General features: G+C 48.4%; 1 protein-coding gene across 6 annotated transcripts in view; it reads left to right on the forward strand.

Annotated features, from left to right (window-relative positions):
• Positions 1 to 8,096: 8,096 nt before the first annotated feature.
• The window catches only part of PDGFA (platelet derived growth factor subunit A), a 35,408-nt gene continuing 27,405 nt past the window's right edge, over positions 8,097 to 16,099 (forward strand). For all 6 annotated transcript variants that reach the window (XR_004549905.1, XR_004549906.1, XR_004549907.1 and 3 more), the window contains exons 1-2: positions 8,097 to 8,613; positions 9,687 to 9,783. Coding sequence is in view for 3 of the 6 variants with exons in the window: in XM_034065420.1 (XP_033921311.1) it covers positions 8,551 to 8,613; positions 9,687 to 9,783 (160 nt within the window). In the remaining 3 variants the exon portion in view is untranslated. The remainder of the gene's footprint in view (positions 8,614 to 9,686; positions 9,784 to 16,099) is intronic.

The following is a 16,099-nucleotide window of genomic DNA, read 5'->3' on the forward strand; positions in this document are numbered from 1 at the left end:
GGATGGAGGGCTTTGACTCGCATGCAGAGAGCAGACAGCTGCAGTGGGTTAAGCTGTCACCCACAGCTGTCTGTCTGGGCTCTCTGCAGGAGGCTGCCCATAAGCAGAGTATTCCGAATGGGATGGATGCCTGGGCCTCAGCTGTCCCAGCTCCAGGCCTGGGGGGATGCATGGAGAGGGCAGATGGAGAGCTGGAGTGGCTGCAATGTGGGCACCGATTCCTCTGCCACAAGCTGGGGAGGCACCTCTGGCACAGGGACAAAGCCTGATGGAGAGAACACCGTAGATGTTCCAGGGAGACTAATTAGAGCTCATTTGCTAGGATGCTCAGCAAACAGGTTTCTTCTCTGCTTCCCCATTGCTCTGTGGAATTTCTTTCCCAGGGTTTGCCTGCTTTTGCCTCTCTCCTTGCCCAGCTGTCCTTACTGGAGCTCTGGCATCTCCCACTTCCCACCTCTCCACAAGGTATACGCACAGGAGGAAGCCTCCAGTGCAGGGAGCTACAACACAGGAGCAGGCAGTGGGCAGCCAGAGCTGCAGCCAGCCCTAGAAGTTACCAGAGACACAAAGCAGGGATGAAGAGAAAGCTGCTCTTTTATGCCCTTTTGACTTTCTTCTTGGCATTTTAAACCTTTTCTGCTCACCTCAGATTTTCTTCTAGCCCAAAATAACTGCAGCAACACAACCCACTGCCTTGCATTTCATTCTCAGTCTTGCAGTCGCCACTTTATTTTGCCTTTTCCCAGTTTCATGAAAGAACGCAGCCGCATGAATAACAGGATTATTTATCATCCTCTGCCTCCCCTTCCAGGATGACTTGCTGTTTATGGAAAGCACTCGAGTGCAGGAGAGATCGTGCTACAGTTAAACAGACAATGCTTAAAGGGCCATTGCCTGTGCTCTGGTTTAATGTTGTATTTCACACTGATTTCCAAGAAAGAAGGAGTTCTGTATCCAGACTGATGGGTACAGCACCACAAATCACTGCTTAAAGGCAAAAAAAAATGCTACATTCAATAGGATAGAGAAGATGGTTCTGCACTGCACCTTTTATGAGATCCAAGAAATTCACTTCTGATGTAAATGCAGGGATGTGTGCCATTTCCAGCCCAGCTGCATATCACGGGCAAAAACATGCCTCCAGTGAGCATGCAATGGTGGCAAGCAGGTGAAAGACCAAGCTAAGATATCTGTATGTGATGCAGACAGATTATGTGACCATTGTGTGCGTTTGGGAGGTCTGTTGGACCTTGAACATAATAGAACAATGCAAAAATTGCCTGTAGGTGGTGGGTGGCCAAGAGAAGAGAGCTTTGGAAATGGTTGCTCCCAGCTTCTCATCTTCAACTTGGCCGCAGTCATATGGCAGGTTCACTGGGTAGCTTCATTATGTTCTCTCTGCATTTCTGATTACTGGTGTGCCTTGTGGTCATAGAGGATCTCTATCAGCTTTTAGTAAGAAAAGGCATAAGTCAAATGTATTGAGAATAAGAAGCTGGAAAGCACTGAATTCCCTGGGAACTTCTGGTAGGGGACAGACACCACAACGTGGATTGCCTGCTCTGGTCTGGCCACCACCATCAGTGCATCTATGTAACAGCACGCCTTGAAAGGATGGAAGCATTCAGAGAGGATTAGCTTTGGGGGACTTTAACTTAACTTTGGGGAATGTTTTTAAACTGGTAGAGGATAGGTTTAGATTAGACATTAGGAAGAAATTCTTCACTATCAGGGTGGTCAGACCCTGACACAGATTGCCCAGAGAAGCTGTAGCTGCCCCATCCCTGACAGCGTTCAAGGCCAGGTTGGACACAGGTGCTTGGAGCAACCTGGTCTAGTGGGAGGTGTTCCTGCCCGTGACAGGGGGTTGGAAATGGATGAGTTTTAAGGTGCATTCTATCTCAAACCATTCTGTGATTCTATGATTCTGTGACTTCAATAGCGTGAGCTCCAATGAAGCCCTATGGATAGATACTATACTGATCTAGGGACTTCATGCATTGTCCTTTGAATGATGCGCAACACTAGGACCATGTGCAGATCAGGCTGCTGAATTCCTAGATGTAAGCAAATGGAAAGAAAAATGTACAGAAAGAAAGTATGTACCACTCTACACTGGAGTTAATATAAAACAAAAGCAAGGAGAAAAAGGCAGACCAGTCCTTCTCTTTGCTCTTCTCCTTTGCCTATATTAACTGGATTTCTGTGATGAAAAAGATCAGAAATTCAATTAGGAAACTTCATAGCCATTACAAACATCTGCACTTCAATATATATTTGCAATTCCACTACAGCAGCCTTCACATCTCCTGTGTCCTTTAGGTACTGCTGGATCCTGCAGCCTCTGGTGAGTGCAGAGCTGAATATGCGTGTATCATTCTCGTGAGTTTTTATTGTAAGGGAGGGAATCTCACAGGACAAATGTGTAATGTTGTAGGAGCAACGAGGTTGCATGGATACAAGAACACAAACGGGGTGGCTTGCACTTTGAGAATATGAATTCTTCTGAAGAACAACTATCTCACTGTGTTTGGATGGAGCTTAATAAAATGGACTGCTCCAAGCTAGGCCTCTACAGGCTTCCAAGCTACGAACAATGAAGAATAATATCACAATTTTATGGTACTTAGCACGGCTGAGCTATATCCTGGATGGTCTCCACAGAATTGCTGTGACTGGCTTTGATTTGAGTCAGAGGAGAAGAGCTTTACACCCACACTGCTGAAGAGACATGAGCACACCCTGCACTGGACCCCGGGGGCTGAGCCCTGAGCGCACTGCTTGCATTTACAACCTGTATCAGTGTATCTGAAGCTGGGCTGGTACTTTTACAGTTATTCATCTGGATGAACTAAGTATTACTGACAGAACACAGTCCATTTGTAATAGCTTTATCCACCAGGCAGAGGATATCCTGCACTCGCACCAGCTCTGTTGTCCCATAGGGGTGGAGAGCAGGGAGCAACTTCATATACCCACTAAAATAGCGGCCTGTGCTGGTATGCAAGTGCCCTCATTTAATGCCTAAACATGGTATCTTGCTACCCAGGCTGGCAGGGCTGCCAGTTCATACTCCAGCCCTGAAGGTGAACTGTGTGTCACTCAGCAGTGGCTCCTGCTGCAGGGAAGGTCAAACAGCCCCTTGCTTTCGGCTGTGCTGCTTAACCTCCTGGGTGACAAGTAGCTGGGCTGCAGGAAGAGAACAGCACATTAACATGACTGCTACTAACTCTATTAAACTGAACCATTTCTCCAGGGAGAGCTGGGTCTAACCCCCACTGAAGTCAAAGGGGCAGTTTTGGGGGAGGATCAGCTCAAGTGGGACTCTATCCCCTTCATAGGAGGGCAAAACATCTCCAGAAATACTGTGTCTTTAAGTGTCAAAAAAGGTGACATGGGTCCTGGCTGTCCTTTGTGTTCAGGGCCAGGGACATCTTAAGGCTTTTCTGAGCCCCTTCTGATCACTCCACTTAGCTGAAACTTCACAGCAGATTTGCATCTTATGACTATGTAAGAAAATGATCAACTCTGAAAGCAGCTGGAAAGCTACACCAACAAAAGTTTCAAAGACAACAAGCTCAGCCAGAAGGATGGAGCCAGTGCAAGGATCCAAAAGGAAGAGTAGGAAAAGGAGGAAACAGCGTTTGTAGATGTACCAGCTGGAATAACTGTCTTACTTGCCCTTCTTGCAGCTTTCCTCATTGCTCTTTATGGGTGAGGTTTTAGGAAAGGGGTCACTTTGCCTGCTGCCATCAGTTCTTCCTGCACTTGCAATCCATTGCCTGTACTTCACCTGTGGCTCTGGCAGCTCTCTGCTAGTTTCTGTAGGCAGGCAACAGTTGAGCTGCAGAGGGGGAGAATGACCTTCCCCCACCATGGCCTTCTGGATCTATAGGCCAAAGAAATGTTCAAAACCAGAGAGAAACAACCCAAAGTGATGAGCTTTCTGTCTAGCTTTTTGGGTTTTATGTTCTGAACCTTTATCCTTCATATTACATTGTGTGGCACTGATGCTGAACAGTATGGGTCCAAATCACTAACAGTATTTCTTGTGGTCCCTTTCTGGAGCCAGGTCCTTTTTCAGCTGCTGTGTCAGGATGCATCACGCTGAACACCTGGAACCAATCTAGCCAGGTCCAAATGGCCACTACAATAAAAGCAGGCCACCCTTCTCCGAGAAACCCTTACACAAATTCTGTTTTGTTCATTTTAACATATTCATCAATGAGGCAAAACCCCCATTAAAAAGAAGCCTGACAAACACTTAGATGGATTTCCCAAGACTCCCCCAGCAGGAATGTGATTGCAATAAAATAATTCCTCTTGCAACTTTAAGGCTTGTCAGTAGGGCCAAGCAAGAGTCAGCATTTCAGCCTGACCTCCGAAGTAGTCGCATGGGTGCAGGTACCATCTGAAACCAGCCCTGTGCCCTTGGTGGTGCCAGCTCCTTCCCAAGCACTACAACACTGCCTTGCTGCCCATCCCTGGACCATGCTTCTCCCAGTGCTCTTCCCATGGCTGGGTTGTTCTCATGCACCACAGTCCTGGCATGCTTCTCTGATTCATAGAATCATATGATGATTAGGGTTGGAAGGGACCTTAAAGCTCATCCAGTTCCAACCCCCTGCCATGGGCAGGGACACCTTCCACTAGACCAGGTTGCTCCAAGCCCCTGTGTCCAACCTGGCCTTGGACACTGCCAGGGATGGGGCAGCCACAGCTTCTCTGAGTAATCTGTGCCAGTGTCTCACCACCCTCACAGGGAAGAACTTTCGCCTAATACCTAATCTAAATCTACCTTCTTTCAGTGTAAAACCCTTACCCCTTGATCTATTCCTACATAGCCTTGTAAAAAATCCCTCTCCAAATGTGAAACTCAACCTGGTCCTGCTACACGGCTTGACCTGTTTCTAACAACTGAGCCAGCAGAGATTTAAATGAGCTCTGTTGCCAGTGCTGGAAGCCTGATCTGGGGCACCCTGGCCTCATGCGTCACCGCCTGCAGAAATCGCTGGTGTCACTGAAGTAGTTTCATTTTGTGTCAAGGAGCTTCTGCATCCCTTCCCCCATGCCAAGTGCTGTGCAAACCCTGGGAATCCTCCCTCTCAACACTCTGGCATGGTATAATTCTAGACATTTGAGGGACCTCTAACAGTACGTGCTTTAAATGAGAGAAGCAATATCTTGCTCACTTCTCTCAGATAAATTAAGTGCAGACTCTAATCTTCTAGTTCTCTGTTCTTTGTACTGATTTTCTTTTACATGTATAAATACCATCCTGTCATTCCTTACACATGTGTGGCTTATAGGTATTACATAAAAGATGCTATTTCATATTTGACTCCCATACATTTAATAGGCTTGTGGACTGTAGGAAGTTGCCATGCTGAAGTAAAGATGCACTTTGCGTGATGTTTTTCACACTGATGTATCTTTTCATGCCTGTAAGGACTCACATGGCACAAATGCTTCTTTAGATCAAACAACAGACAAGGAGAAAATGTGTTTTGTAAGCAGAGAGACGACCCAAGTATAAAGTTGTTTGCAGAATGTGTGTGAATTTTATGCTTCCTGGTCTTTGGTTTCTCCTGGGACCTTACATATTTTACATTATTATCAAATATTTGCAATGATCCATATAAACAGCCTCATGTTAAAGGCTACTCCAAGTGTAACTTGACCCAGAGGAAAGATGCTTATCTGAGCTCCACAATGACAGATGTAAAAAAGATGCTGATGCAGTTTGGCTCTCAGAAAATGAGGGAAATGTAAGAAAAACCAAAACTGCAGAGTTTTTTTCTTTTTTTAACCAATAGATAAAGTAGGAGTTATCTCTCTGTCGGCTTTCACAGTGGAATACCGCTTGAACAAGCTACACATACCAGCCCTTCTGCTCTGGGACACGTTAGGCAGCAAAGGGAGGAGAGGAGTAGATGCTCCATGTGCTGGTACTGTCAGAATCTATTTCACTGTTTGGTAATTATTTTTTTGTTATTACTATGACAACAGAGACCATAAGAATTGTTTCTTTAACCCCAGCAAATGATAAGTGCAGATGAGATCTTTTTTTTTGCTAACTGAAGGCATCCCTTATTACACCTTCGATGCTAACCCCATGGAAGAAAGTGATGGCAAATATCAGGGTGACTTGCCCTGCCCTGCCTCCTGCTTGCCTGTGCAGCCTGCAGCTGGGGCTGCTGCAGGGTGGCACTCGGACCATTATTGTATATCAGGAGGCACTGGAGAAAGGCTCCACACTGGCTCAGCACTTGGTGTCTTAAAAAAAAGCAGCAGCATTCTCCTTTTAAAGTGCTTCCAAATCTTTTACATCGCTTTTCCTTTTCTCTCTTTTCAACCCCCACCTTTTTTTTTCCCCTCTTGTGGTCCTGGAGACCACCCTGTAAGTCTACATGACATCATGAGAGAGAATGAAATGTACTTGAAAGGCCACTTCTGTTTTGGTGGGAACTTCTATGCAATTGCAAAGTGCCCATTAAAGCACAGGTTGTTTCCTAGAAGCATGTCCAAGCCAGTAGCGTGCAAACCCCTTCAGGGCTTCTAGAAAGCATTCGCTTTTGAAATGCTGAAGGAAATTCAGAGATGAAAGGATAAGTCTCCCTGGCTGTGCATTTACAGTCTATTGTCTTCCATGAAGGATAGTATCACTCCTCAGTTGTGTTATTGCAGTTAATCCACTTAAATGCTATTGGATTTTCAGATGAGCTGAATTCTTTGCATCTGCTATTAAGATGCTTTGTTTAGATGAGAAAGGGCTGTTATTTAAATCACAATAAGTTCAGGGCGATGTCAGGGTGCAGCGGGCACCTTGTCCCGGTCTGCGCGGGGGGACAGGGGACATTAGCTCTCCGGGGAGGGAGGAGGCAAGAGGGAAGCGAGCTGCTGCTCCCGCCCGGCTCCGGTGCTCCGCTGGCCGGCACTGGGAAGGGGGGGCTCGGGGCGCAGCATCTCCGCGGCCGCGGTGGGGAGCCCCGCTCCCGCGCATGCCGCAGCCGGGTGCCGCAGGGCGGAGGGAGCCCGCTACCCCCCCCCCCCCAAACCGCCTTCCATTTATTTCTGTGGGGTGCTTTTCTATTTCTTAAGGAGGTGTGTGTATGTGTGTATGTGTGTGTGTGTGCTCTTTGCGATGAAGGCTGCGCTGCCACAGCAGCGAAGAAGCTACGTTAAAAGAGAAATCCCAACACAACCCACTGCCGCTCTGCCCCTCCCCTTCGGCAAAAGTGTGGTGGTGGTGGGGAAATAAATAATAACAATTAAAACCTCCCCAACCCACCCAACCCCTCCGTGGCCATGGCCATCTCCTCCGCCTTACATAAAGGCAGGGGCACAAGGTGGATCCCGGGAGGTTGGTTACCCGGAGGCTGCTGCGCAGAGCGCCCGGCCCTTCCCCCGCGCCGTGCCGTGCCGCAGAGGGACGGGGGGCGGCTGCCCCGGCCCCCCCCGCTATTCCCCATTCCCGGCTCCTCTTCTCTCCCCCCCCTTTCTGACATGTGGGCAGAGCCCCTGTGCCCCGCCAGCAGCCGTGCAGCGGGCGGCAGCCCCCACTACTTGTTGTTTGTGGGGCTGGTGCCAGGAAAACCGGGGGGAGGGACGGGGGAGGCGCATGGCGGGGAGCGGTATATGCTGCTCCGCGCCGGAGCCACGCTCCAGACCGGCCACCGCTCCGGAGCGAGCCCGAGTTCTCCCTCCGCCTGGAGTTGCAGTTCGTCTCCGATCCCCTTGGGATTTAAACCTTCTTGCGTATATATATATATATCTATATCTTATTTTACCCCCTTTCCTCCTCCTCCTTTTTCTCCCGTGCAAAGTGGAGAAGGAACTGCACCAAGGCAGCCCGCGAGATCTCGCAATATTGCTCCTATTTATCACTGCTATTATTCGTAATTAATTATTATTTTTAAGCTCGCCGCAGCCGGGGGGGCCGCGGGACCGTTCCCGCAGCACGAACATTGCGATCCCCATCAATAAAGGTTTTTTTTTACCCCCCTCCCCCCCGCTCTTTGAGAGAGGGGAGCGGGTGGAGGTTGAGCGCAGCGGGGTGGGGGGAAGCCGGCAGCCAGCTCCGGCCCCCGGTCCTCGTCCCGGTGTCGGAGCGGGAGGCCGCGGCGGCGGGGGGGAGGCGGGCCCCGGCGCCGCCCGCCGAGAGGGGGGCCAGCCGCCCCAGACAGGTGATGGGCGTTTCGGCTGCGCTCCGGATCGACTCCTTGGGTTTCACTTTGGTCTGATCTAAGCAAATATGCAGAAGTACCGGCTGGTCTAGTCCTAAGAGCCAAGAGGAGCGAGCGAGAGCGGCGGGAAGGAGAGCGGCCGCGCTCCCGTAGCGAGGGGAACATACAAACAGCGGCCGCGCCGCGATTCAAGCACCGCCGCCCCGAGGCAGCCCCGACCCGCCCTGGATGCGGAGCACCCCCGAGCCGCCCCGCCGCCTTTCCCCTGAGGGATGGTACTGAATCTCTGCGCGGCAGGAGCCGGCCTGCAGCTCCTCTCCATCAGCGTTGCCTTCCCTCCGTGTCTAAAGTGCACTAGACCGCGATGAGGACCTGGGCTTGCGTTTTGCTGATAGGTTTTGGCTACCTGTCCTTTACCTTCTCCGAGGTAGGTGAGAGCGGCTTCCTGCGAGCTCGGTCCCTGGGGCACACCGCGGCCGGGCTCGGCGGAGGGCGGGGGGGGTTGTGCTGCCCACCTGGGCTCCGCGGCATCCCCGGGCCCCTCCGGGAGCGCCCGCCCCGACCCAGCCACAGCCCCGGCGCGGCCGAGGCAGAGACCGAGTTGCCATTTCATGGTGGGGGGGTCAGCGGCGGAGAGGAATAATGACCGTGCATTCCGCTCCGGGGCTTCTGGCTGCCCTTGAAATGTATGCATATTATATACATACTCTGTATTATATATATACATATATATTCACGCCCCAAGGGCGCTGTCGGGCTGCGGAGGTTTGCGGGCAGAGGGGTGCTTGGAGCCGCCGGGCAGCGGCCGCCCCGCGGCGCACGGCGCTGCACGCACCCGGCCGTGGGCACCGTCAGTGCCGCGGGCAGAAGTTGGTTTCATTTCCCCCACCCAGACGCCCCTCCCGAGTGTCTGAAGAGCACTGGGCGCAGGGCGGGTGAGGGCCGAGGGCCTGCCTGTGGCCGCTCGGGGAGAGGAGCCGCTCATGGGGTGGCTACAGGTGGCCCCGGTCGGGGCGGGCGCGGTGCACGGACACCGTAACTTTTCCCGGGACAGGGTGTGCTGGCACTGGGAGCCGCGGTGTGGGCGCTGGTGGGATGGCGGCGGCCCCGTGGGACACGGTCCCCCCTTCTCCTCCTCCTGCTCTCCCCGGGTCCGGGCAGCACCGACTTGACGCCCGTTGGGGTGAACTTAGTCGGCGGCTGCCCGGGGCGGGTTTCCAGCCGTGGAGCGCGGCTCGCAGGCGCAGCTCTAACAGGTACAGGCTCCCCCGAGCCCGGCTGCCGCCCCGTGAGCCGTGGCGCAGTTCAGCGGGTGGGAGCGCTCCAGCGCCCGGCGGAGCCGGGGGAAGCGTGTGTGTGTGGAATTGACCCCCGTTTCATCCAACACGTCCAGCAAACACCTTGCACCCTCCGTAAAGCCCCCCCCAGCCCCCAAGCGCCAGGTCCCTGGTGCTGCAGGGGTGCTGCGCAGTGACCCGCGGTGTGTGTGTGTCTTTGAAGGAGGCCGAGATCCCGCAGGAGCTGATCGAGCGGCTGGCGCACAGCGAGATCCACAGCATCCGCGACTTGCAGCGCCTCCTGGAGATTGACTCCGTAGGTAAATTAGTCCCGTCCTCCTTCCTTCCGCGCCGTCGGCCGCCGCCGCCCCGGGGGGGAGGCACCGCGGGCGGCCGCGGCGTAGCACCCCGCACGCCTCTCCCCGCTCCGTCAGGCTGCATCCCCTCCGAGACGAGAGGCGTGCGGGACCCAGCCTCGAGAGCCAGGCTGCCCTGGGCAGGGGAGCTTCATTTCAAAGGGAGGCGGCGGCCAAAGGGGCCGATCGGGAATTAAAAACTTCGGGGGGCTCAGGGTGGAGAGGGACCTGGTGACCCTCTGTGTTTTCAGACCTCTCCGTCTCTCAGCGGAGAGGAATTTCCATAAGGTTTGTTGTTGGTCTTGCATTGCTCTGTTATCTTTAAACTACTGTCCTAGAGGTATTTAAAATATTTGAAACAATATTTATGAATGAAGTAATGTCTCTTCAAGCACTGGGCTTTATTAAAAGGAAAATAAACCATCCGCGGTGATTTTAAACAGGAACCTGCATATGAAGCTTACTCTTAAAAATACACTTTTTTTTCCCCCCCAAAAAAAAGAGAAAATAGCGCAGGGTTATTTTCTGCATCATTAGGCATGCAAATGGGTGTAGTGAGAACGTGCAGCTCAAGCAGATCGTTGCAGCAGTAAATCAGATCTAGAAGCACTGTAGTACAGGGTTTCTTATCATTTGGTTTCACTTGCTGCACTTTGTTCATGGTGATTTCTTCCCCTAGTTGAGGGAGAATAAACCCGGCACCTTTGATGTGCCCAAGGGAAACCTGCATCTTTCTGAAGAGCAAACATGGAGAAAAATGAATGAGTTCTTGCTACTCTGGTACTGGGCCATCTCCTTTTAAACCATATGCTGTGTATATTTGTAAAGTCTGTGCCAGGTTCAGTCACCTTCATTCAGTGTTGCAGGATCCTTCTAGAGTTTAACTCACTGCTTTTTGTGTAGTGCTGTATTAATGAGCAGGAATGCACTAGGAACGTGCTTTACAGACAGAGCTTTCAATTTTCACGTGCTTAGGGAGCAAACGGTTTCCCATTACACTGAAAATGGGAATATTTCTCTTACACAACAGTTTACCATAGAGGCTAATTACTAATTACCAGATTTGTTGGCATCAGTTTCATATTTTTGGAGAGCAGTGCTTCATCATTATTACTTATCACTGCAATTAAAACAGCTTTCACAACAGGGAGGGGGTATGCAATACGTATTTCCCCACTGAAGACTGTTTTGGACCAGACAAGTGCACTACTGCTGAAATCTCTTCCCAGTGAACTCAGTGGAAGGCTTGGCTGCCGTTGCAGAAGGGCTGGATCTGAGTGTTTTAAAGTACTGCATGCTGCTTCTGCATGTGAGGCAGTACCCTGTAGCTACCAGAAGACATTATTTTTTCAAATACCCCAGTGTAACAAACACACGCTTCATTTTTAAATACCACTTAGAAAGAGAGCAAAAGTTCACATGGCTCCGTTGCAAGGGAGTCAAGCAGACAAGTGAAGCTGAATAAATTAGTGGATGCAGCAGAGAAATTTATTCCAGAAAATAATTATTTACCTCGTGGCAAATATTAACCAGAGGATGCACGACCAAAAATTGAAGAGGTCAGCCACAAGTTTACTGTTTCATTTTGCTGTTTTCGTGCAGCTTGTCAGGTTAGAAACCATGAGAGAAACAAGACACATAAATATTTTACTATTTCAACATGAAACAGTAATGCCTTAAGACATGAACTCAAGATTAAAAAATAAACCCAAAATACTCAGCCTTTCATCCTCTTCTTGTGTATGTGAGTGCTCTTTCTGCACGTGTGCTAAGCCTTATGCTGGGCTACATAGGCAGGACTGGATCTTCATGGGGAGTAACTGGTCTTTACTCCCTACAATAGGTTTTCTGGGTACAGTCCTTCAGTCTTTAGTGTCATCAGTAATTCTTATTAAGGGTTTATCAGAGTGACTATCAAACATTGAAATCACCATGTTTTCTTCAGGAAACTGGATTAGGCCTGTTTACTATATTTAGTATTAGCTTGGATTAACAAATCAAATGTTTTCTAGTTGTCACTGGTAAGGTGGTATTTCTGAAACATATTTCCTTAGGGCTATAATTGCATTTAGGGAAGGGCTGGTTCAGTGAGGGCTTGTCCAGTAGATACATTTCTGTTTTATAGCATCTACTGATTTAATCTGAGGCTCAGAATACAAACACTCCAGTGATTATTTTCTCACTCATTTTAGTGCATGGTATTGCCAATCCTTCTGCATGTGAGTAGCCCTGTTTAAACTCAGTGGGTGGACTTGAGAATTAAGAATGATCTCGTAGGGTAAGAGTTTGCAGGATCAGGCATGCATGCAAAAAATGTCTGATATTCCTGAGTAACAAGGCAGAATCTGTGAAAAATGAAGGAAGAACAGTAATTTTCTCTCCTGCAATGCAAAGCATATATTTTTAATTGGAAAAGTAAGTTTTGCAAGTCAGAGTGGGCAGGTTTTTCTTCTATTCTGACAGATTTGGTCTCTATATTGTAGCACAGAGATGACTGATAACCCCCTTCATAAAATTAGAAACCACACCCCCAGACCATCTGGCATATTACTTAAAGAAAAACAGTACCCAACATGGAGCTTATCATTGTATTCAAAAAAGAAAATCCAGGCCAGTTTGTCAGAGCCCGGTGCTGCATGTCCGATGCAAAGAGAAACCCCTGGAAGGGCAATAGGAAAATGCTTATATCAGAAAACAGGGTCTTGTATTAATTTGCTACGATTGGGATCCATAGTTGGCAGCGGAGTTTCATTGGCGTGACGGAGAGCAGAGTCTGACCCTATTTAAAACAGAAAGCGTGCAGGATCCCAGGAAGTAGGCAGCTGTAGCGTGCAGAGTACAGTTTTACTACTAACAGCCTAAATCACTGAAACGAGGGCATTTCCCATGTTCCGCCTGTGAAGTGCTTTGGCTTAGCAGCGTGGTTTTTCTCCTCGCGCTTCACCTCTCCCATCTGTCCTGTGGGAGGTAGGGTTCATTTCATCACCTATTATGTTTGCCTCCCGCTGGGAACAGATTTTTCCCCCAGTCATCTCCCTGCGTGGGGAAAGGCAGGGCTGAGTGTGCTTCTTCGCATGGTTTAAGGGCATCAACCACAGGGTCGCCTTAGGCCATGTGAATTTAACGGCCTGTGATTAAGAACTAGCAGAGCAGCTTTTGTTAAGTGGAGAAATGTTCTAAATTAACAGTATACTTTCAGGGAGAAGTGTGAGATTGCTGCAGAGCTCAGTCTATTGGAAAATCTGCTGCAGACTGTGGCTTGTGGCATGGCACTGGAATTAAGGATGTTACAGTGCAATGTGGTTGTGTTCCTTGCACCTCTTAAACATCATGAGAGGCGGGCATCTGCCATGTGTTTTTCCTGAGACAGATAGAGGGAATACTCCTCCTCCTTTACAGCTGGTTGATCACATCTAGGTAAATGGAAAAAAGCCCTAAACAAAACAGGATCTTGCAGGCTGCTACTTATATTTCCTTTAATAGATCAAAGTTGAAAACTTAATGACATCTATCTCTGCAGTTGGATGTCAGAAGGGCATATTTTGCATCAGCCAGAAGGAAGATCAAACAAACAGATTGACGTTGCCTTGGGCTTTCTGGCTCTAGGACCGATTCGTAAGACAGACCAGTTCAGTTTATGGTACCTTACATTGAATTCCTGGGAAAAATAAAAAAAAAAGACTAAAAAAGATGGATAATAATTCCCTAAACTGCTGCTGTTGGTACTGGAAGTCATGGACCTCTACTTTCTGGATGCACATTAAAGCAATGTCTAGGAGGGTTTGTGTTGACTGCATGCATTGGGAATTGTACCTCACATAAAATTGCTTGGGAAGGAGATGGCAATGTGAAAGGATAAATTGATAAATAGAAAATAGCAGTAGTCTTAGGATGCTTTCCACATGCTTATTTAGTGAGAAGAGTAATCACATATTGGCAGAATGTCACAGGAACTCTGTGATTTATCCTCCGTGACCCCATGGAAAAATGCCAGTCTGACAAAAAAGAACAATTTCAGCTACACTAGTGGATTGACCAAGGCTAATTGCAAGAGGTTTTATACCCATCATTGAGATGTTGTCAGTACAGAAAAGATTACAGAGAAATTTCTTGATCAGCTGCCATGAAAACATTTTTTTTAATATTAAAACGTTGAGAGCTGCGTTAATCTGGCTCCGTGCAGCATCCTCCATCTTCACTTAGTGACAAGCAGTGTTCAATTTCTAAACTAGGAACCACCCGTTTCTAAGCTTTCAGCTTTGAGCCTCATTTTGTGAGGCGCTAAGCACCCATAAACTCCCATTTCCTTTGCTAAGAGCATACCCTTATCCTGCATGCTCCTAGATCAGTACATTAAGGGGAAAAACTGGTGCAAATCAGGCATCAGGCTTCTTTAAAGTCAAACTAGGGAGTGCTATTTATCATCGTTGTTTTAATGAAATAAAAGAAAGCCTTCTGGCCACACATCCAGAGTCAAGTGTGGGTTTCAAAGCTGACTTTCTGATTTTTCAGTCCTGCTCAGGCAAGACTCCTGTTGATTTAAAGATTGCTTGAAGTGTAGTGATTTTTCCATTGGCTTCGCTGGGAAATGGAATTCCTTCCAAATGCCTGTGGGGGTCAAGGGAACCCCTTTAGCACTGTAGCATCCTCTGGCTCCAGCCATGTGCTCTGTAATTCTGTTTATTAAAGAAAAAAAGCAACTGAAGCACAAACACATCAATGCTGTGTCAATAGAAAGAATACAATTTGTGATGCATAATGCATTGAGGTTTGACTGGAACTCATTTTGCAGTCTGCTGTGCTAGCTGTGTAGGTCTCTTTCTTTAACCCCCGCAGCGAGACATGAACTTTTGAAATGATATACATGTCTAAGATATGTAGTGAGACAGTGAGATACAGTATGAGCCAGAGGCCTTCCTCACCTTAGAAATCATCTTATAAGCAACACATGCTCCTCGACATGTCATTTTGCTTTATAAACATGATGATAGAATATGGCTAATTGCAGCGGAGTTGAGCAGTTATATATAAGCACATGGCTTAACATATTGGTTAGCTGATCATCCTATTCCTTTAGTCTTACTAGTTTCTTTAAACAAGGCAGCAAGAATTCAGTCATGTTAGGAGGGAGCTGTGCCAGCATGTTGAATGTGGGATTAGGACCTGTGGCTCAGGCCTGCCGTACAGTTGGCATCATCAACAGTTTCTCTTTTCAGCAAGATGTCTGAGCCCACCAAGCAGTTCGGATTAGAGGCATTAGTTTTGTGTTTAATCTTTTTTAAACACTGTTTATATGCGGACAGAGATGCTTCTTGCTCTGAGCCTAGCTTAGATCTTATGCTGAGCAGAAGTCATGCTGCTTTCTTTTGAGTATCACTTCATTGCCTCAAATTGAGGGAGAGATTGTGACAACTTGAAGCTGCCAAACAGCAGGTCAGTACAAAGATATTGGGTGGCTGAGTGCTAGGAAGCAGAAGAGGGATGGAGGAACATCAGAACGGATCCTCATTTTGGATGACACCATTTGGAGACAGGTGGATGGCCTGGTGCCATTGGAATGGGGTACAGGAGACCTGGCTCCACTCTCCAGCTCAGTCATAAACTTCCTGTGGGGTTTCAGGCAAGCTGTTTTATTTACCCCACTGATGAGTCTTCTGGAGTATGTGGTACAGTAAAAGCAGAAATAAAATGCATTAGCCATCACTGTGTTACATTACGGGAGTGGGACTGCAAATAAGGCCCACTATCAGCTAACCAGTTTAGTGCTGAAACTTCCCATTGAAACCAATGGGAAACAAGCACTCTATGTAGGAAGTAGGAGCCGGCTTACTTGGGTAAAGTGAGATTTTGGATTTCATGCTGGCTTATTTCAGACAGGAATCTGTTCAGCTGATAAGGAAAATAGGACCAGTGGGTGATCCTGGCATTACTCCTTGAACCTCCTATTTCATCTTCTCTTAGTTACCTGTGATAGTATTTTCCAAGAAGTGAAGATAACCCTTGAGGCACAGAGCTCTTTCTCAGGTGCTGAAGAAAGCACTATCATTATGTCTTATCAAGCTCTGCAGGTGATTTCACGGACTGCATACTCTTTAGGACAGGACTTGTTGGAGGGAGGAGACAAGAGTTGTTGTGTTTGTGAAGCAGACCCTTATGATGTGTATTACTAATAAAGCTAAGAATAAAACAAGCTCCAGAGTCAACTCAAAATGAACTGGAAGCAGGAAGCCAACAGTGCAGAAGACAGGAATGTAGGGTGTTGTAGAGAGAGTGAGTATTG

The sequence above is a fragment of the Melopsittacus undulatus genome, chromosome 8 (genome assembly GCF_012275295.1).
Source record: "Melopsittacus undulatus isolate bMelUnd1 chromosome 8, bMelUnd1.mat.Z, whole genome shotgun sequence".
NCBI classification, from domain to species: Eukaryota; Metazoa; Chordata; class Aves; order Psittaciformes; family Psittaculidae; genus Melopsittacus; species Melopsittacus undulatus.